The sequence below is a fragment of the Pristiophorus japonicus genome, chromosome 2 (genome assembly GCF_044704955.1).
Source record: "Pristiophorus japonicus isolate sPriJap1 chromosome 2, sPriJap1.hap1, whole genome shotgun sequence".
Lineage (NCBI taxonomy): Eukaryota > Metazoa > Chordata > Chondrichthyes > Pristiophoridae > Pristiophorus > Pristiophorus japonicus.
In genome coordinates, this window is record NC_091978.1 from 160,284,980 (window position 1) to 160,308,278 (window position 23,299).

A 23,299-nucleotide genomic window follows, 5' to 3' on the forward strand; every position below is an offset into this window, starting at 1 on the left:
TTTGGCGTGAAAAACAGGCGCCCAGCTCGGAGGTGCGCCGTTTTCGCCGCGGCACGAAACTTGGGGCCCATATTCGCGTACTTATTCCAACAAGATTGGCAAATGAACTGTAGTCTTAGTAATGGAAAAGACTTGAGCATTTCACAATTGTAGACATAAAACTGCTAATATGCTTCTGAATGCCAGTGCTCTTATAAGTGCTGGAATTGGACCCATGGTGAATTGGATCAATCTGAATAGCTGATTAAGGCCCCTAATCTGAATGCCAACTGGTGATTTGCATCAGCCAAAGTCCACTTAAATTGACTTTACTTTAAGCAAGTAAATTAAAAGCAGCTTCACTGAACTTCATAATCTTAACTTGACATCACGATTCACAATATTTCTGGAAAGGGAATGTAGAATAAAACTATAACATTCCAAAATTAACTTCCAGCTAGTTTGTATCAGATCTCAAATGTTTAGTGTAACTATATCCAAATTAAAACCAATGATTTTTTTCTAATTTTGAGGTTAATCAGAAATTCTTTAACCTTTTGGAATATTTTGCCACATTCAATTAACAAGAGAACTTTAAAATTTATGAATGTTCTCTTTGATCAATAATTCTAATTTCTAGTCTTTAATAAAGAAACATTCATACTGAATTTTAAATTTTTGGGGCGGGGCAATTACTCTGGTTCCCACGTGCAGCAGCATGATAAAGGTGTTTAACATTTCAAGTAATTCTTGCTCCGACTATCTCATTTAATTAATTATGCACTCTACTTATGACTCTGTTCCTAGATTAACCTATCTTTGATATGATTATTCACACCACTTCTGTCCTCAGTATGAAAATGTAGGACTCTGATTGAAACCTGCCTAATAGCTCAATACCACACACACTCAGTGTCTTACAATTTCACTTGTTTTATTTCTTTGTCAAGTACTTAATCTAAAATCTTTCTGCATTCGAATTTTCTTTCATGGGGCATCTTTGACGCTTCTGAATTAATCTTTGCTTTGCTGCCAAAATAATCTATTTTTCATCCAGCGCAGCCACATGCTTTGGCTCTGCAACAACCAACAGGATCATAAAATCGTAGAATCTTACAGCACTGAATGAGGTCATTTGGCCCATCACGTCTGTGCCGGCTCTTTGAAAGAGTTGTCCAATTTAGTCCCACACCTCAGCTTTTCCCCATAGCACTGCAAATTAGTCGTCTTTAAGTACATGTCCGATTACCTTTTGAAAGTTCCTATAGAAACTGATTCCCCCACACTCTGCAGATCTTAACAACCCTCTGTGTGAAAAAAATTCTCCTAATTTCCCCTCTAGTTCTTTTGTGAATTATTTTAAATCTGGTTTCAGACCCACTTGCCAGAGGAAACAATTTCTCCCTACTTGTTCTATCAAAGCCCCTCATAATTTTGAATACCTCTATTAAGTCTCTCTTTAAACTTCTCTGCTCTAAAGAGAACAATGCCAGCTTCTCCAATCTCTCCACGTCACTGAAGTCCTTCATTCCTGGTATTATCCTGGTAAACCTCCTCTACCCTCTCCACGGCTTTGACATCCTTCCTCAAGTGTGGAGCCCAGAATTGTACACAATACTCTGAGGCTTAACTAGTGATTTGTAAAGGTTTAGTATGATTTCTTTGTTTTTGTATTCAATGACCCTATTTACAAAGCCAAGTATTATGTATGCTTTCTTAACCATCTTATCAACTTGTGCTGCCACTTCAAAGATTGTAAATATGTAACCCTAGGTCCCTCTGCTCTTGCGCCTCCCCCTCAAAATAGTACCATTTAGATTATACTGCCTCTCCATGTTGTTTTTCTCAAAATACATTACTTTGGAATTATCCACGTTTAATTGCATCTACCATGTGTCTGCCCATTTCACCAGACTGTCTACATCCTCCTGATGTCTGCTACCATCCTGCTCGCTACTATATTACAACATAATTTCTTTGCATAAATGCAAACTCCACGCAGTGAACAAGATCTGACAATTTCACAAATGTCAGCATAAGTTCCTTTACTTGTATTGAATGGCTGCTTCACATTGCCTGAAATATTCATTTAATTGTTTTCCTTTTCCTACTATTGGTTGGTTCCGCTTGTTGTATATCCATCTTTTCCTTGCACCTTTACTTTATTTGGGTGAAGTTTTAGGAGTGTGCGCATATTATTCAATATATATGTTCAAAACAATTATTGAGGGAATTCAGTTGATTATAGTTAACCAAATTAGCTGGGACCTATTTTCTAGATATTTTACTGTACATATCTTTAATATGTATACTTAGAGAATATGTCCAAGGAAGTGTAGATTTTTGATAATTGTATTTTATATTGAAATTGAAATTCATTATAGTTCTAATTGGTCAATTAGATGCATTGTTAAATTTGCTGAAATTAGTTTAACCACTCCTTGAAGTAAAGATTTAGAAAGTTGTCAAGTTAATGATTTCTATTGTCAAATTCACAAGAAACATATTAATGGCTGAGCAATTGGGACATATTTAAATAAAATGTAAGATTTGTATTTTGGGAATGAAAACTTTCATAACGGACTTTGTGGTTCCAGGTTTTCTGTGCTTGACCTGGGAAATTGAAGGGACTGAAGGCCGATAAATCCCCAGGGCCTGATAGTCTGCATCCCAGAGTACTTAAGGAAGTGGCCCTCGAAATAGTAGATGCATTGGTGGTCATTTTCCAACATTCCATGGACTCTGGATCAGTTCCTATGAATTGGAGAGTAGCTAATGTAACCCTACTTTAAAAAAAAAAAGGAGGGAGAGAGAAAACAGGGAATTATAGACCGGTTGACCTGACATCGGTGGTGGGGAAAATGCTAGAGTCAATTATTAAAGATGTAATAGCAGCGCATTTGGAAAGCAGTGACAGGATCAGTCCAAGTCAGCATGGATTTATGAAAGGGAAATCATGCTTGACAAATCTTCTAGAGTTTTTTGAGGATGTAACTAGTAGAGTGGATAAGGGAGAACCAGTTGATGTGGTGTATTTGGACTTTCAAAAGGCTTTTGACAAGGTCCCACACAAGCAATTAGTGTGCAATATTGGGGGTAATATATTGACGTGGATAGAGAAATGGTTGGCAGATAGGAAGAGTGGAAATAAACAAGTCCTTTTCAGAATGGCAGACATTGGGGGTGCTGCAGGGTTCAGTGCTGGGACCGCAGCTATTTACAATATACATTAATGATTTAGATGAAGGAATTGAATGTAATATCTCCAAGTTTGCAGATGACACTAAGCTGGGTAGCAGTGTGAGCTGCGAGGAGGATGCTAAGAGGCTACAGGGTGACTTGGACAGGTTAGGTGAATAGGCAAATGCATGGCAGATGCAGTATAATGTGGATCACTGTGAGGTTATCTACTTTGGTGGCAAAAACATGAAGGCAGATCATTATCTGAATGGTGACAGATTAGTAAAAGGGGAGATGCAATGGGACCTGGGTGTCATGGTACATCAGTCATTGAAGGTAGGCATGCAGGTACAGCAGGCAGTAAAGAAAGCAAATGGCATGCTGACCTTCATAGCAAGGGAATTTGAGTATAGGAGCAGGGAGGTCTTGCTGCAGTTATACAGGGCCTTGGTGAGACCACATCTTGAGTATTGTGTGCAGTTTTGGTCTCCTAATCTGAGGAAGGACGTTCTTGCTATTGAGGGAGTGCAGCGAAGGTTCACCAGACTGATTCCCGGGATGGCAGGACTGAGATATGAGGAAAGACTGGATCGGTTAGGCTTATATTCACTGGAATTTAGAAGAATGAGAGGGGATCTCATAGAAACGTATAAATTTCAGACAGGATTGGACAGGTTAGATGCAGGAAGAATGTTCCCGATGTCTGGGAAGTCCAGAACCAGGGGACACAGTCTAAGGATAAGGGGTAAGCCATATAGGACCGAGATGAGGAGAAACTTTTTCACCCAGAGAGTTGTGAACCTGTGGAATTCTCTGCCACAGAAAGTTGTTGAGTCCAGTTCGTTGGACATATTCAAAAGGGAGTTAGATGTGGCCCTTATGGCTAAAGGGGTCAGGGGGTATGGAGAGAAGGCTGTGGTGGGGTACTGAGATTGAATGATCAGCCATGATCATATTGAATGGTGGTGCAGGCTCGAAGGACCGAATGGCCTGCTCCTGCACCTATTTTTTCTGTTTCTATGTTTCTTTATTTAACTTAAAAAATATATAATTTTGGACATATATATTTTCGCTATCAAACTTCCAAAATTGAACCTTCATCCTCAAATGTGATTCCTGTAGATACTATTTGAAAAAAATAAACCATGAAAATTTGAAATTGTGTTTATATTGTCTATCTATTCCTTACAGGTGCCTGTAACAATGTAAGTTACAGCCTATGTGAAATGCTGCCCTATAATCAAACTACTGTACCATCCTATCTCTCAAACTTCAGCATCACGGACATGGAAATGCTCATCCGTTTCTTCAGTCAGCTTAATCTTTTGCGCTGCTATCAGCACATCATGCTCTTCGGCTGCAGCATTGCTCTTCCCGAGTGTATCAACAGCACTGAGAGGTATGTGAGCAGAAAAGTCATCAGCTTTTGATTTGTGCATAATGAGAGGTATCCTGCCTGTGTTTATTGAGTCTGCCTGTCAGCCTGATAATTACACTATGCAATATTATTGTACAAGTGCTTAACGCATTGCTATCACATTTCTTTCCCTACTCTTTTAATGGAGGCATTTAAAATAAATAAGTCTATTCATCCATTAAAATAGTAAACAGAGGAATTTGATATCAACATATTCATTATCAGCATGATAATACTGCATAACATAATTTCCAAATTTTGAAGATTTACTGTCTTATTACAGATTTAGGGAAACAGCAAAGACCTGGTGGAATTAGTTTGTGCTATATAAATAAAAATGTTAATGAATGCAGTGAGAAAAGGTCATTAATCATTGAACCAGTACCTTCAAACAAATTTAGTGCACAATTGGATTTACTCCAAACATATTTGCTCTCCTAAGGATGGTAAGACAAAAGACATTGAGGTAGAATTTCTGAGGGGATTCTCCCCAATGAATTTTGGCTTACCTGATTTTAATGTTAAGTTTGTTAAGTAATGTGAGGAATTTCTTTTAAACTTCAGACTAGCTTGAGCTTGCTAATGTTACTTTCCTGTTCTCTAGTCTTGCAATGACCTCTTACATTATATGTTAATTTCATGATTTTCAAAGTCCTCTCAATTTTCTTCCCTCCAATGAAAATAAGTTAACTTCTCAGATTTTAATTTTTTTATTATTCATTCACGGGATGTGGGCATCGCTGGCAAGGCCAGCATTTATTGCCCATCCATAATTGCCCTTGAGAAGATGGTAATGAGCCACTTTCTTGAATCGCTGCAGTCCGTGTGGTGATGGTACTCCCACAGTGCTGTTAGGGAGGGATTTCCAGGATTGTGACCTAGCGACAATGAAGGAACAGTGATGTGCTTCCAAATCATGATGGCGTGTGACTTGGAGGAGAACGTGGAGGTGATGGTGTTCCCATGTGCTTGCTGCCCTTGTCCTTCTAGGTGGTAGAGGTTGCGGGTTTGGGAGATGCTGTCTAAGAAGCCTTGGCGAGTTGCTGCAGTGCATCTTGTAGATGGTACACACTGCAGCCACGGTGCGCCAATAGTGGAGGGAGTGAATGTTTAACATAGAAACATAGAAAGTAGGTGCAGAAGTAGGCCATTCGGCCCTTCGAGCCTGCACCACCATTCAATATGATCATGGCTGATCATGCAACTTCAGTACCCCATTCCTCCTTTCTCTCCATACCCCTTGATCCCTTTAGCCATAAGGGCCACATCCAACTCCCTTTTGAATATATCTTAACGAACTGGCCTCAACAACTTTCTGTGGTAGAGAATTCCATAGGTTCACAATTCTCTGAGTGAAGACGTTTCTCCTCATCTCAGTTCTCTAAATGACTTACCTCTTATCCTTAGACTGTGACCCCTGGTTCTGGACTTCCCCAACATTGGGAACATTCTTCTTGCATCTAACCTGTCCAATCCCATCAGAATGTTATATGTTTCTATGAGATCCCCTCTCATTCTTCTAAATTCCAGTGAATATAAGCCTAGTCGGTCCAGTCTTTCTTCATATGTCAGTCCTGCCATCCCGGAAATCAGTCTGGTGAATATTTGCTGTACTCCCTCAATAGCAAGAATGTCCTTCCTCAGATTAGGAGACCAAAACTGCACATAATACTCAAGGTGTGGTTTCACCAAGACCCTGTACAACTGCAGTAAGACCTCCTTCCTCCTGTACTCAAGGTGTTAGATGGGGTGCCAATCAAGCGGGCTGCTTTGTCCTGGATGGTGTCAAGCTTCTTGAGTGTTTGGGAGCTGCACTCATCCAGTCAAGTGGAGATTATTCCATCACACTCCTGACTTGTGCCTTGTAGATGCTGGAAAGGCTTTGGGGAGTCAGGAGGTGAGACACTCGCCGCAGAATACCCAGCCTCTGACCTGCTCTTGTTGCCACGGTATTTATGTGGCTGATCTAGTTAAGTTTCTGATCAATGATGACCCCCAGGATGTTGATGGTAGGGGATTCAGCGTTGGTAATGCCATTGAATGTGAAGGGGCGGTGGTTAGATTCTCGCTTGTTGGAGATAGTCATTGCCTGGCACGTGTGTGGTGTGAATGTTACTTGCCACTTATCAGCCCAAGGCTGAATGTTGTCCACATCTTGCTGCATGGACTACTTCATTTTCTGAGGAGTTGCAAATGGCACTGAACACTGTGCGGTCATTAGTGAACATCCCCACTTCTGACCTTATGATGGAGGGAAGGTCGTTGATGAAGCAGCTGAAGATGGTTGGGCCTAGGACACTGCCCTGAGGAACTCCTGCAGTGATGTCCTGAAGCTGTGATGATTGACCTCCAACCACCACAACCATCTTCCTTTGTGCTAGGTATGACTCCATCCAGTGGAGAGTTTTTCCTCCTGATTCCCATTGACTTCAGTTTTACAAGGGCTCCTTGATGCCACACTCGACCAATTGCTGCTGTGATGTCAAGGGCAGTCACTCTCACATCACCTTTGGAATTCAGTACTTTTGTCCATGTTTGTACCAAGGTTGTAATTAGGTCTGGAACGAAGTGTTGCTGGCGAAACCCATATTGAGCATAGGTGAGCAGGTTATTTCTGAGTTGCCGCTTGATAGCACCTTCCATTAATTTGCTGATGATTGAGAGTAGATTGATGGGGCGGTAATTGGCCGGATTGGATTTGTCCTACTATTTGTGGACAGGTCATACCTGGGCAATTTTCCACATTGTTGGGTAGATGCCAGTGTTGTAGCTGTACTGAAACAGCTTGGCTAGGGGCGTGGCTAGTTCTGAAGTACAAGTCTTCAGCACAACAGCCGGGATGTCTTCGGGGCCCATAGTCTTTGCTGTATCCAATGTGCTCAGCCGTTTCTTGATATCTCGTGGAGTGAATCGCATTGGCTGAAAATTGGCATCTGTGATGGTGGTGACCTCAGATGGAGGCCGAGATGGATTATGCATCAGCAAATCATTAGCAATTTTCCAATTTCCCCTTGCCCCCTATGAGACCAGCACTTGGCCTCAGCTCAACTCAGCTTCTTCATACATCATAACCGGCTATTATGTGTAAATTGAATTTAAGTGCAGTAGTGTAGTGTTGGTTTTACAAAGCACTACTCAATCATATAATATACCTAGCACGTTTTTTTTAATCCCTTCTAATAAACAAATCCTCCTAATCTGGTTATGAGCTGTCTGTTAGGAGTTTTATCCATTCCAGAATGTTATCAGTTATTTAGAAAATGAATGCTCTCCCGTAAATGGAATTTTAGTGACTGCACTTTGACCCTAATTATCCTACTCATTCTCTCCAGGCCCCAGATAGTGTTGTAAGGAGCCCAGCGATCACCAGTTTTGCACTCTTCATTTTAAATTTATCAAAATTCAAATACATTCTTCCTTATGTTTCCTTGTCTCTTTGTTCATGATTTCATTTACCAGTGAATCAATCACTTTTTTTTCATTTAGCTAGTCAGTTTATATTTTTATATATCCTTTGCCCTGTCCTGGAAAATGCTTTGTTGATGTTCTTCTCTTCCTGAACAACCTATGCACACACCTTCCAATTGTCCTTTATTATAATGACTTGTTTAGCTATAGGTCTGGAATTTCCTCAGAACTTCCCATTCTGCCATTATAACTTTGGCAGAAGTAAGGTAGAACCCCTCACTTCCGTACATAATGTATGTAAACAGGGCTTCCATTGCACATCCGGCAAAGTTACTGCAGAACAGCAATGCTCTTGAACCACCACATTGCTGCTCACGCCCTTCTCGGTGGTAGAGGTCGTAGTGGAGGGCAGTGCTGTTGAAGTAACCTTGGCGTGTTGCTGCAGACCTTAAATATTGCAGCTGCAGCATGTTGACAGTGCAGAGGGTGGACATTGAGCCTGGTGACAGGGTTGATAATCAAGCGAACTGCTCTGTCTTGGAAGGTGCTGATTTCCTTGAGTGCTGTTACGGCTGCATCCATTCAGGTAAGTCGTGAATATTTCATCAAACTCCTGACAGAGAAGGTTCACGAGGTTGATTCCTGAGATGAAGGGGTTGTCTTATGAAGAAAGGTTAAGCAGGTTGGTCCTGTACTCAGTGAAGTTTAGAAGAATGAGGTGTGATCTTATTGAAACGTATAAGATTATGAGGGGGCTTGACAGTGTGGATGCAGAGAGGATGTTTCCCCTCGTGGAGGAATCTAGAACTAGGGGGCATAGTTTCAGAATAAGGGTTGCCCATTTAAGACAGAAATGAGGAGGAATTTCTTCTCTGAGGGTCGAGAATCTTTGGAATTCTCTACCACAGAGAGCTGTGGAGGCTGGGTCATTGAATAAATTTAAGGTGGAGGTAGATAGATTTTTGAATGATAAGGGAGTCAAGGGTTATGGGGAGTGGGCAGGGAAGTGGAGCTGAGGCCAAGATCAGATCAGCCGTGATCTTATTGAATGGCGGAGTAGGCTCGAGGGGCCAAATGGCCTGCTCCTATTTCTTATGTTCTTCTGTAGATCAGTGATTGAACCTGGGACATTCCTGATCTGGTCAGCGCAGATATTCACTGTATAAGCCCACCAAACAGCAGGAGGCTTGGGAAGCAGACTGTTCTCTCACACGGCACTGCATTACTGATCTCAGCTGCACTGTTGGGTAAAGCGGCATCAGCAGGGTTACCCATGTGTTCTCACAAGCCGCAGTGACCCAGGATCTGGGGGGGGCCGGGGGTGGTGGGGGGGAGCGATGGGTGGAGCGGGACTGCAGCAGGGGTCGGGGGGGGCGCGGAGTGGGACTGCATGGATGGAGTGGGACTGTGGGGTGGGGGGGGCGGGAAACGACTCCGGGGGGGGGGGAAGGGGGGACTCTGGGGTGGGGGGGGGGTGGAGTGGGACTCCGGTGGTGATATGTCTTTACTATACAGTATAAATGCATGCGAGGTTCATACTTGAGAGAAGGTCACTCTGTGACCAGTTACCTCTATTACCAAGACCTCAAGTGATGAAGGTAGGTGGAGCTTCCCCTTTTATACCTGAAAGTCCAGGTTAGGAGTGTCTCCCACAAGTTCACTCCCCTGTTGTCAATGTTCTCAAAGTGTACAACTTAGGTCAGCTTATACATGGGTTACAATGACAGTTGAATACATGACAGGTGGGGGGGGGTTGGGGCGGGGATTGGGACTGTGGAGGGGGGGTGGGGGAGGTGTTGGGGGAGATAGAGGGGTGTTTACTCTTGTCATTATAAAAAAAAAAGACGCATTTATACAGCGCCTTTCACGACAACCGAATGTCCCAAATTCTCTGAACTGCCTTCACTGCAAGTATATCCCCCCTCAAATCAGGAGCCCAAAACTGTACGCAGTACTCCAGGTGTGGTCTCACCAACACCCTGAACAGTTGTAGCAGGACTTCCCTACTTTTATACCCCATCCCCTTTGTAATAAAAGCCTACATTCCATTTGCCTTCCTGATCACTTGCTGTACCTGCATACTAACTTTTTGTGTTTCATGTACGGGGATCCCCAGGTCCCACTACTGCAGCATTTTGTAATTTCCCCCCAATTAAATAATAATTTGCTTTTTCCTACCAAAGTGGATAACCTCACATTTTCCCACAGTCTAGTGCTAAGTTTCCTGATTGCAGCCAGGGTGTTGGTAGAGGGACTGAGGTGGGGGCAGGGCGAGGTAGGGAAACAAACAATCAAGTAGGGTTGCCACTTCTGATTGCTATCTAATGGGTCTCCCTGCAAGTTTGCATGTGTGTAGAGAGGCGAGGACAGGATTGGACCTGACACCATTCGCCCCCCCCTCCCCCCGCCCACCACTCCCCCCTTACAGCGAATAGCCAACACTCGCCATCAGGCTTATACATGAAGATTAGCCTCTTGGGTGAGGTGCAGCACAACAGCCGGTACCCGAGAAACCTCAGCCCAGTAAAGGAGACTGTGTATCGGGAGAGAGGAGAAAATTGGCGAGCTGTGAGGGTGTTGAAAAAGACCCCAGAAGAGGCGAGGGCCCAGGGGCAGCACGGGCCAGCCCACACTGCGATATGTGTGCCCACTAGGTCCGTGCACCAATGGGGAAGGAGAGGTCCAGCAGGCAGCGAGGAAAGGGATGTTGGCCCGCCACTGGAGGGACGAGAGCCCGCCGCTGGAGGGATGTTTTAAAAGTTTCTTCCAAAGTTTAAAAAAAAGTTTTCCAAAGTTATTTAAGAGTTTCGCCAGAGGTTTTATAAAAACATTTCTCCAAGTTGTTTAAAAGTTTAAAAGTTTCCCCAAATTGTTTAAAAAGTTTCTCAAGTTAATTAAAAGTTTAAAAGTTGATTAAAAGTTTAGAATGTAAGTCAGTAGTAGGTTACTCCCTTGGCACTGCTCCATGCAGCTGCACAAAGCCCTGGCCAGACCACACCCGGAGCACCGCGAGGAAGTAGAGGCCCAGTCGTCCCCGAAGGGGGACCGCATGCCCGGACACCGCCGGGGAGAGGCCTGGATGCCGCTGGGGCCCGGACACTTGGATGCCGCCGGTGGTCTGAACGCAAGGTGTGTTGAGCAGTAGTTTCGGATAGTTTCCTGTGTTGTTCCCAAGCTGATGTTTATGGTGGGTGCCGCTGGCAGGGCTGCAGGCCCTGTCTCCGGACTCCGGTTTCAGCCCCCCAGTCAGCAAGATCCACGGCTCGGCCCTCAACAACGTGGACCATTTCCCATACCTCAGGAGCCTCTTATCAACAAAAACAGACGGTGATGCGGAGATTCAACACCGCCTCCAATGCTCCAGTGCAGCCTTCGGCCGCCTGAGGAAAAGAGTGTTTGAAGACCAGGCCCTCAAATCTACCACCAAGCTCATGGTCTACAGAGCTGTAGTAATACCAGCCCTCCTGTATGGCTCAGAGACATGGACGATGTACAGAAGACACCTCAAGTCGCTGGAGATATATCACCAATGATGTCTCCGCAAGATCCTACAAATCCCCTGGGAGGACAGGCGCACCAACATCAGAGTCCTCGTCCAGGCTAACATCCCCAGCATTGAAGCATTGACCACATTCGTTGGGCAAGGCACATAGTTCGCATGCCAGACACGAGACACCCAAAGCAAGTATTCTATGCGGAGCTCCTTCACAGCAAACGAGCCAAAGGTGGGTAGTGGAAACGTTACAAGGACACTCTCAAAGCCTCCCTGATAAAGTGCAAAAGCCCCACTGACACCTGGGAATCCCAGGCCAAAGACTATCCTAAGTGGAGGAAGTGCATCCTGGAGGGCGCTGAGCATCTCGAGTCTCGTCGCCGAGAGCATGCAGAAATCAAGCGCAGGCAGCAGAAAGAGCGTGCGGCAAACCAGTCCCACCCACCCCTTCCCTCAATGACTATCTGTCCCACCTGTGACAGAGTCTGTGGCTCTCGTATTGGACTGTTCAGCCACCAAATAACTCATTTCAGGAGCGGAAGCAAGTCTTCCTCGATTCCGAGGGACTGCCTATGATGATGAGGTCCGTGCAGCAGAGCTGGTCTCCAGTCGTCTTGGTTAACCCTTGCCACTGGACCAAGACCAAACTCTGTCAAGCCCGTGTGGTGGCTGGTGTGCAACGGCCATCACACATTTTTTAAAAATCCACGCACAGGCATCTTCCACCCTTCAATATGTAGTTCGGGATCGGCAATATTAGGTCCTTCATTGAAACACCTGTGAACTCATTGAACTCATCCCTTTTTGGTGTGGAAGCAAGTCATCCTCGATTCGAGGGACCACCTAAGAAACTCTGTCAAACCCTGTTGATGATGGAAAGGCTTTGAGAGGTCAGGATGTGTCTACTTGTCACACATTCCCAGCTTTGAGTTTAACTCCCCTGCCACCCCCCCCCAACCCCGCCATACCCGACCCCCCCCCCCCCCCAATGCCCAGCAAGAATGCTGCGTGGGCGGGTTTAAGATTCGGCCGAGTTCACTTACCAGCCTGAGGTCACTCCATTCCCGCCAGGCGCCATTTCATTTTTGCCAACTTTCAAGTCAGCTGAGGCACCTGCTACATGCAGTTGGAGGATCTACTTTAAATTCAAAAGACGTGACCGCCAGGTCGGAGAAAGCCTTCAGTCCATCTAGTCTGCCTATCCACTGTGTTCTCTTGATGCATTTCTAATAACCTGAAACCTAATTGTTGACAAAAATCTGTCTGTTGCTTCTTGAAACAGTTGCTCCACCACCTGTGCTGGTAATCTGTTACTCATACTTGCCACCCTTTTACTAAAATAAATCCTCTTGCAATGCCTATTTTCTTTCATTGTTCTTAATTTATAAATGTGATCTTTAAATTCTGTACACAGCAAAAAGCTTACTTGGATTCAATTTGTCTAAACTTTTCATAATTTTAAACATTTCTATCATACTCCTCCCAGTCTTCTCTTTTGAAGAGATTAAAGACCCAGAGTAGTCTATCATTCCTCATATGCCATTCCCTTAAGTTCTAGGTTCAACCATATAGCCCTTCTCTACACTCTCCGATAACTAAATATCCTTTTTGAAGTCGGGAGACCAAAACTGTACTCCAAATATGGTCTCATAAGAGTCAAATACAATTTTAAAATAACCTCCCTGGATTGATAGATTATACCCTTTGCTATGCATCCTAACATTCTGTTTATTTTTTTAACAGTCTGGGAATATTTTGCTGATGGTTTTAGTGACCTGTCCACTAAGACCCCAAAATCTCTGTCCTGCTCCAATACATTAAGTACATTCCCATTTAGCATATAAGCCACATCAATCTTCCATCTGCCAAATCTCATAAATTTACATTTCCCTGTATTAAATTGCATCTGCCATTTCTCTGTGCACCGATCAAGATTGTGCACATCAATATTCATCATTTGCCATTGCTTACAATTTGGTACCATCTGCAAATATGGGCATAATTCCTTCCTCTAAATCATTTATAAAAACTGAACACTGAACCTTGTGGCACTCCACTGGTAACTGGCTGCCAACCAGATACCTGCCCATGCATTCCTACTTGTTGTTGTCTACCAACAGCTGTGGCTCAGTGGGTAGCAGTCATGCCTCTGAGCCAGAAGATTGTGGGTTCAAGTCCCAATCCAGGGACTTGAGCACAACAACATTTAAGCTGACACTCTAGCGCAGTGCTGAGGGAGCACTGCACTGTTTGAGGTGCCGTCTTTTGGATGAGACATTAAACCGAGGCCCCGTCTGCTCTCTCAAGTGGACATAAAAAATGCCATGGCACTATGTCGAAGAAGATCAGGTGTCCTAGCAAATAGTTATCCCTCAATCAACATAACAAAAAAAAAAGGCAGATTATCTGGTCGTTATCATATTGCTGTTTGTGGGAGCTTGCTTGTGTGCAAATTGGCTGCTGCATTTCCTACATTACAACAGAGACTACATTCCAAAAGTACTTAATTGGCTGTAAAGTGCTTTGAGATGTCCGGTGGTCATGAAATATAAGAACATAAGAAATAGGAGCAGGAGTAGGCCATTTGGCCCCTTCAGCCTGCTCCGCCATTCAATAAAATCATGGCTGATCTGATTAGATGCTATATAAATCCAAGTCTTTTTTTTCTTATAATCTGGAATAAAAAAGGTAGTGTCAGTAATGATCAAATACACTTCAACAGGTGAAATTGCTCATTGGATGGAGCCGATTAGGGACCAAAAAGGAGACAGAGGGTATGGCTGAGGTACTAAATGAATACTTTGCATCGGTCTTCACCAAGGAAGAAGGTGCTGCCATAGACATAGTAAAGGAGGACGTAGAGGAGATACTGGATGGGATAAGAATTGATAAAGATGAGGTACTCGAAAGACTGGCTGTACTTAAAGTAGATAAATCACTAGGACCGGATAGAATGCATCCTGGGACGCTGAGGGAAGTCAAGAAAGAAATCGCAGCGGTACTGGCCATAATCTTCCAATCCTCCTTAGAAACGGGGGTGGTGCCAGAGGACTGGAGAACTGTAAATGTTACACCCTTGGTCAAACAAGGTAAAGATAAACCCAGCAACTAGAGGCCGGTCAGTTTAACCTCAGTAGTGGGGAAGCTTTTAAAAACAATAATCAGGGACAAAATTAGCAGTCACTTGGATAAGTGTGGATTAATTAAGGAAAGCCAGCACAAATATGTTAAAGGCAAATCGTATTTAACCAAATTGATCGAGTTTTTTGATGAGGTAACAGAAAGGGTTGATGAGGGTAATGCAGTTGATGTGGTGTACATGGATTTCTAAAATGTGTTTGGCAAAGTGCCACATAATCGGCTTGCCAGCAAAGTTGAAGCCCATGGAAAAAAAGGGACAGTGGCAGCTTGGCTATGAAATAGGTTAAGTGACAGGAAATAGAAGGTAGTGGTGAACAGTTGTTTTTTTAACTTGGAGGAAGTTATACAGTAGTGTTCCCCAGGAGTCAGTTCTAGAACCACTGCTTTTCTTGATATAGATTGGATGTGGGTGTACAGGGCACAATTTCAAAATTTACAGATGACACAAAACTTGTAAGTATAATGGAAAGTGATGGGACAAGAAATTTAGCAGGTTTGCGCCTGTTCATGGCGAAACTGAAAAAGTAATATTTTTTTTGCGTTAAACGAGTCGCACAAAATTTAGCGCCCGGGCGGAAAATTCAGCATCGGTTTTGCATCGGCGTTAAAAATGATCGTCGGCCCATTTTTTTTGCCGTTTTTATTACGTCAATCAGTGGGCAACGTTGCACTATCGCTGGGGGCGGAAAATTCCCTGATATCGGCATATTTATGGCCGGCCCAAAAACACGCCCGATAAAATTAAGTCTTACCAGGTCGGATCCAGAGAGCAATCGGCGCAAACGGCGCCATCTTGAAAAACAGAGCAGAAGTTCATTGCATAATAGGATTTGGAGGGAAGGCTGCATTTTAAACAGTGAGCTTTATATGAGTTCATAGTTCATTTTTAAGGATATTTAAGGATATTTGAAAGAATTGGGGCTATAATATCTCTGCCATTATTCCTGTCTGCATTTTCTATGCAGCAATGAGCTGGAAGAAGGCTGATTCAAGAACATTTTGAGTGTAATCGAAGAGCTCGCAGACGTATGGGGAGGAGGCCTTACCCCCCATGAGTTTACAAGGAACAATGCTTATACCTGCCGCTGTCTGAGGCATAGTGCGTTCGAAGGCGGCGCTTCTGAAAAGAGTTGGTCACAGAGATATGCCAGCTCATAAAGGCAGATCTACAGCCTACCAGCGGCAACAGGGGTGAAGGGGACTGCGGCACGTTCCTTCTATGCCTCTGGCTCCTTTTAGGCATCAGCAGGGGACATCTGCTCTATCTCGCAGTTCGCTATACATAGCTGCATGTGCCAGGTAACTACTGCACTGTACGCACGCAGAATGGACTTTATAAAGTTCCCAATGACCAAGGAGGCACAGAATGAGAGGGCTGTGGATTTTGCATGAATTGCTGGCTTCCCCAAGGTTCAGGCTGCCATTGACTGTACGTGCAGCGCCCTGCGAGCACCTTTGGAGGATCCCGAGGTTTACCGAAACCGAAAGGCATTCCATTCCCTGATCATACAGAACGTCTGCGACTATACTCAGCGCATCATGGCAGTAAATGCCCAATTTCCAGGGAGCATCCATAATGCTTTCATCTTGTGTGAGAGCACTGTCACATACTTATTCGAGCTTCAGCCACAAGGCCAGAGCTGGATGCTGGGGGATAATGGTTACGCCTGGCTCATGACACCCCTTGGAAACCTCAGACATAAGCCAAGCATTGCTATAATGATAACCATAAAGCCACACGCAACATTGTCGAAAAGACAATTGGAGTGCTCAAGCAACGCTTCCGATGCCTGGACCACTCTGGAGGTTCCCTGTCATACTCCACTCAACATTGTGGTGTGCTGCTTGCTACACAACTTAGTCATCATGAGGGGACAGGATTTGCCACTGGGGACTGCAGGGCCATCTCAGGAGAGAGGGGAGGATGGGGAGGGGGAGGAGGAGGACGAGGACGAGGAGGAGAACGAGAACGAGGAGTCTGTCAGCAAACTCACCCTCCGGAGAGACGACATACGGAATTCAACCCTAGGAATGCGTGGCAGCACGCCACTTGGACCCGGGGCCTCGAATTGGCCAAGGCCCGAGAATGTGTCTTCCAGGTTAGAGCTACTGGCTGCAGCTAAAAGAGGTGTCGATTGCATCGGCCCCACCACCCACCCCCCAACCCCTCCCCCCCCCGGAATAGCTTCCTGAGTTTCCTCCTCTCATGGAGGTTCCTCATCCTCACTGTCTTCGTGGTCCCCCTCCTGCACCTTCACAGGATGGGCTGAGATGGAGGCTTCCATTGGCGCCTCCTCATCTGGAACTAGAAAACAACAGACAAGTGGTTAGCAGCAGGGGAGGGGACAGGGTGACATGAGTAAGGTCACATAACACAAGCTCATTTGAGGGACCGCTGCTACTCCATTATATGTAGCCCACAGACACTGCATGACATTGCCCCAACCCTAGCCCACAGACACTGCATGACATTGTCCCAACCCTAGCCCACAGATACTACATCACATTGTCCCAACACAGCCTGGGGATTTTGCAGGACTTGCCCTCAGTTTCGAACAGGGGATCAGCGGCCCCCATGGTTGTTTGACCTCCCTGAGGCACTGATCAGAGCTGCCACACGCTCCTCCAGGTCCATTAACGGCAGTGTCTGGGATGGACCACCGCCGGCGCGCCGTTGCTCCCTGTGGTTATGCGACAACCTTCCCTGCAAAGATAACAATTGGAATGGTTAACAGAGGGCCGTTCTGCTCTTGTGGCATGCACAGATAGCCATCAAAGCACTTATACCACTGTGTGCATTTAATACAGTTCTATTTAATGGCTCTGGTAGTTACATGTAGTTCATGAGGAAGACATTGAAGTGCAGAAACATTTTTTAAGATGTCAAAAAGCAGTCTTAATAATGTGTAACGATCATTCATGACAAATATGGTGCAACACTAAATCTACCTATACCAACATGAGTCATATTTATAATTTAAGTAATGAATGAGTGCATGAATAAAAATATTACTTACTCCCACGACCCTGCAATTTCATTGAACTTTTTCCTACTTTGTTGATGGTCCCGCTTGGTATTAGCGACTGAGGAGACCTCCTCAGCCACGCTGGTCCACAATTGCCTTCACACAGCTGGGAGGGGTTTACCAGCACCCCGCCTATTAAATTCCCTCCATCTGGTTTGCACAGCTGCAATGAGGGCTTTGGTTGCCTCATAGCTAAAATTTTGGTCTCTCTGCCTGCTGGAGTCCCCTTCCATAATGGCTGCTTGTTCTGTGAAAAATACCTGCTTCAGTTCTGAATGTACCGCGCATGCACAGGTGCACCCTGACAGCTGACCAGAATCGCGGGAAGAAGAAAAATATAGTAGAAAAAAAAAAATCAGGAAAATAAAATCGCTCATGCGCAGAAGGTCCGTTTTTTTCTGGTAAATTTTGGCTCTGGCGACAAAGTTCCATCATGTAAGGCCAGATTTAACGCTATCGCTATCGCTGGTCACCGTTTAGTGAGTTTTGCGATGTCCAGCAATAATGCTACCCCAATGCTAAAAAAAATAACTCCATGCTTATCGCCCAAAAACAGGCGAAATTGCTAATACCTGAATTTCTAGCCCATAGACTTAAAGAGGACATAGATAGGCTGTTGGAATGGGAGGACACGTGGCAGATGAAATTTAATGCAGAAAAGTGTGAAGTGATACATTTTGGTAGTAAGAATGAGGAGAGGAAATATAAACTAAAGGGTACAATCCTAAAGGGGGTGCATAAACAGAGAGACCTAGGGGTGTATGTGCACAAATCGTTGAAGGCGGCACTGCAGGTTGAGAAAGCAGTTAAAAAAGCTTACGGGCTCCCAGGTGAAGGCTTGAGAGAGGGTGCAGAAAAGATTTATGAGAATGATTCCAGGGATGAAGACCCTCAGTTACGTGCATTGACTGGAGGAGCTGGGGTTGTTCTCCTTAGTGCAGAGAAAATTGAGAGAAGATTTGATAGAGGTGTTCAAAATCATGAGGGGTCTGGACAGAGCAGATATAGAGAATCTGTTCCCATTTGCAGAAGGGTCGAGAACCAGAGGACAGAGTTGTAAGGTGATTGGCAAAAGAACCAAAGGCGACCTAAGAAAACACTTGTTTACACAGCGAGTGGTTAGGATCTGGAATGCACTGCCTGAAAGGATGGTGGAGGCCGACTCAATCACAGCTTTCAAAAAGGAGTTGGATAAGTACCTGAAAGAAAAACATTTGCTGGGCTACAGGGAAAGGGTGGGGAAGTGGGACTAGCTGAGGTGCTCTTGCAGAGAGTCGGCATGGGCTCGACGGGCTGAATGGCTTTCTTCCATGCTGTAACCATTCTATGATTCTATGGGGCCAAAATTGATCAACTTACTGCCCAATGCTGCCGACTGCCGCTGACATTCCTCTGCAACATTTGCCCAGTGCCACTTCCGACGTGGCCTGGAGCGGGCGGGAGGGGAGAACCGCCGGGAAACGCCCGCCAGCGGACGGCCGATGAACGTAAGTACACTCCCGCCCGCCGAGATTCCAGATTATTGCGGGCGGGAGTCGGAGGCAGAACGGGAGTGGATCGCTGGCTGGAGGCCAGTCTGTCCCGACGGTAAGTAGGAAGATTGTGGAAAAAAGGTTAGTGAGCATTTTTTATTTGTTTTTTTCCACAGCGATTTATCTTGATGGGGTTCCCTGAAGGTCTTCCGATAGTTTTTTTATTTTTTGTTAATCATTTTTATTTTTAGGTCTTCGACCCTCCGTGGGCCCGACTCCATCTTCGGCGGCACTTGGGCGGCAAGTGCCTCTGCTGCTGAGAGTGGGAGCTCCCGCCGGCTGCCAGCCAGATTGCATAAGTCCCTCATTTGCCGCCCGCCGCCCTTTGAGGGACCTTGGAGATGAAAAGCCCACCGCAAGTACCATCTCGTACCTCGGCGGCTTTTGGGCGGGCGGAGGCCTTGACCAAATTCGGCCCCTATGATTCTTTGGTAAATGGTTGGTTCAATCATTTAAATACATTTCCAACTATCACATGGGACTTGGACCTTATGTAATAATCTATTATGTGGGGCAGTGTCAAATACCTTCCTGAAATCCTAGTAGATAATAGCTATTAAATCTGTCATCTCAAAGAAATCTAATAAATTAGTTAAGTACAACCATCCACTCCTAAAACCACATTGTTCCCTTATATTATCCTTCATAATTCTTTTAAACAATGGAAGTAAGGGTTGCAGGTCTATAATTTATTGGCTCATCCCATGCCCATTTTTGAAGAGAGTTCATCTGTTTCCATTTTTTGGGCCCAGTATTTGCGCCGATTTTTTTGGAGCAGGCTGCTTTTTCTGGCCTAACTTCAAAATCCCTAGTTTCCCCAATAATTTTGCACCAGCATAACTCATTTAGTTACGTTTCTTTTTGGTACGTTTTTTTTTTCCTCAAAAGGGGGCGTAACCAGCCACCTACGCCAATTCTGGCCATTTAGGGAAATTTGGCCAGCTGATCGTTACTCCATTTCTACTTAGGCCAGCGTATGTGGCCTCTCGAGAAAACCCTTGCGGAGAGTTAAAGAAATCAATTAGTAAATCGGAGGCCATTCGGCCTGGGCTAGGGGCGGGAAGCGGAGCAGACCGGGACCGGCACGCACTCGGGGGCCACAGACCGGGAAGGCACTGCACTGGGGACCGGAGAGGCTCGGCGGGGGAGGGAGCAAACTGACCGGCACGCACCCGGGGACCACAGCGGACCAGGAAGGCACTTCACTCGGGGACCAGAGAGGGCCGCAGACAGCCGATCTGAAGGCTTGGTGCCCGGGGAGGGGGAGGGGGGAGGGAGAGAGCGGTTACTACTGCGCATGCGCGGCCATTTCAGCGCCATCAAGAACATCAGTTTTTTTCCCTGTGCATGCGGAAGGCCCGGCTCCTTTTTCCAGCGCAGACCCCAGGCTCCATCTCCCGAGGCGACTGGCCATGCTGCGCGCTGCAGGTTACAGCACAAACATCGGGGAAACTTCGGACAAGTTTTTCTCGCGCATTTCTTGACCTAAATAAGTGGTGCAACTCTGACAATACGCCAGAAAATGGGCTTGGGGAAAATTGAGCCCTTTGAATTTACTTTTTAGTAATACTCTGGCATTTGGCCTGAGTCCCGTGAAATCTGAAAAATATCATCTAAGTGACTCACGGATCCTCCAGGAAATTCCCCTCTAATATGGTAAATAATTGAGAATCTCGTGTACAATTTCGTGCCCTGTTAGGGCAGAAATGATTGTTGGTGATGTTAAAGCACACATTGCAAACTGCTCTCCCTGCTATTTTAACAGAGGTATTAATGTGTTCACCACCACCTTCTCAAGGACAATTAGGGATGGGCAATAAATGCTGGCCATGTCAGCGAAGCCCACATCCCAGGAACAAATAATAAAAAAATATTAAATTGATTAACATTTCTTAAAATGGGGGTGGAGAAAAGAATTTTGCCCAAGTGCATTAACCATTTATATAACTTCACTGACAGTAATTTATATTCTATTGATTGAAATATTAGTAGTTGAACTTCCGTTTTATAAGTAAACATTTGTGGGTATATTTTTCTCTTTTCATGATTAATCATTTGCCTTTATATTATAGAAATGAATGAACTCAAACTGATATAGGGCTCAAATTTCCCCAGCCGCCTAGAGCAGCGTAGTTAGGGGTGGGACGCTGACTTTTTGGGGCAAAAAAAAAAGCGGCAAAAATGTACCTCTTCATTTGGCCGGTCACTCGTCGCCCGGATCCATCGGCGTGGCGCTGCAGAGCCTGGGGGGGTTTCGGTCGTGCTTGCTCAGCGTGACCGGCTGGGGGTGGGGCTTACGCCCAGCATCTTGTGGAGTGCCGGCAGGGGGACGCATGTCTGTTTGAGCGTGCACGCATGCACAATGTGCGTTTCAGCATGTGCGCATGCGCAGTGCAACAGGAAGCTTGGCAATTGGCCAATTAAAGGGAGGGAGTCCTCAGTATCATTGGTAATGGAGCATATATAAAGGTAAGGTTTAAATATTGATTTTTGTGTGACTGAGGGAGTGGAAAGGAGTGCTGGACAGGTGGAAGAAAGGTGAGAAGTGTGATTTTTGAACATTACCTGAGTGTGAGTCCAATAGATGCATGGCGCAAGAGTGTGCAAGACGAACAAAGAATTTCCTCCATGAGGAAGTGGAGAAACTAGTGACTGTCATTGAGGAGAAATGGCTGGAGCTGGATATCAGCAAGAGTGGTCCGTCAAATGTTTCACCCAAGGAAATGAGAAGAAGATGGAACCTAGTTGCAAAAGAATACTCCGCAGGGGTCAATACCGCAAGATCTGGAAGCCAGTGAAAGAAGAAATGGCAGGATGTTGGTCAAATAGTGAGTGTAAGTAATATCTTCTTCTTTAAATTGAATTGCAATTGAAAAAGTGACCATTTGAATGTGTCCCACCCATCAGAAGCGCACCATGTCTGAAAATTAGTATTTTCATCTTTGCAGAAGAAATTGGCCCGCCACAAAAAGGAAAGACTTGGAACAGGAGGAGGTCCGCCAAATCTGCACCAACTGACACCCCTGGAACATAGGGATGCTGCCATGCTGAGTAGCACCGGCAGAAAAAGAATCAGCTCTGCACAAGCTGGACCCACACGCGAGGGTGAGTCATTAAAATGCATAGTTGCCCTTCAAATCAACCTGCGTCAGACTACTCATGCCACCCATCCTGCCCCCTCCTGTGCTGCTGAGTATTTGACTGTTCTGTTGTATTTTGCAGAAGAAGCTCCTCAAGATCCTGAAGATCCACCAGAGGATCCAGATGTGTGCGCTCCAGACCAAGGCGGGTGGGGGGAGGAGGGGTCCATGGAAATGTGTGCACGGGAGAATGCTGACCGCGATATGGATCAGGACATAGTACAGGGCATCACATTGCCAGAAACCTCCATGAGCGCCTCGGCAACATTCCATGGGTTCACACCTTCCGAGCTTACGGGTCCCAATGACGGTCGTGAAATTCAGCTTGGGACACCCAGTCCCGCACCGTCCCAGCCTGCGCCTCACACTGGAGGCATGCCACTAGGCAGACCCACAGCGAGGGGAGGGAGAAGCCGACCAGTCTCTTCTGAGATTCAGCCCTCCGCAGAAGTTAATCAGGTTATGTCATTGGGTGAGGAGACCAATACCCTCACAAGATCACTTGTGGCGGCCGTCAGTGGGGTGTGTGATGAGGTAGCGACACCTTCGGGTGAAATCTCAGCACTGAGTTGGGAAGTGAGGCCGGGCATTTCAGAGGGTGTGAAAACGATGGCAGATGCCATGAGGGAGCTAGCTTCTACAATAAGTGTACAAAGGCCGGATATTCAATTGCCACTCCCACTTCAATCCACGCACCAGCCACCGGTCAGACCCAAGCCGGGACCCCAACCGCCCCACCCCCCCGCCCCCGCAACCACCATCACCGACCCTATGAGGAAGTGCATTTTCCTCGAGATGTGGGTGAGAGATGGGTGCAGCCTTTCTTTGTTCCATTAGGACCACTATAAAAAGTAAAAATCCCTCACCCCTACAGTCAAGCGTGCCAGCCGTCCTAGCCCAGGCAGGAGGGCTAGCCGGTGCGTTCTGCAGTCGGCAAGGTAGGACTGCTCTATTTTCAGTAGCTCATTTATCTTTCTTTTATT

The 23,299-nt window shown here is 45.5% G+C and overlaps 1 protein-coding gene across 1 annotated transcript in view; it reads left to right on the plus strand.

The window, feature by feature from the left end:
- Positions 1-23,299, plus strand: part of corin (corin, serine peptidase) — a 398,949-nt gene that overhangs the window by 60,383 nt on the left and 315,267 nt on the right. Inside the window, exon 4 of the mRNA XM_070870145.1 lies at positions 4,351-4,558. Within this exon, the coding sequence (XP_070726246.1) occupies positions 4,351-4,558 (208 nt within the window). The remainder of the gene's footprint in view (positions 1-4,350; positions 4,559-23,299) is intronic.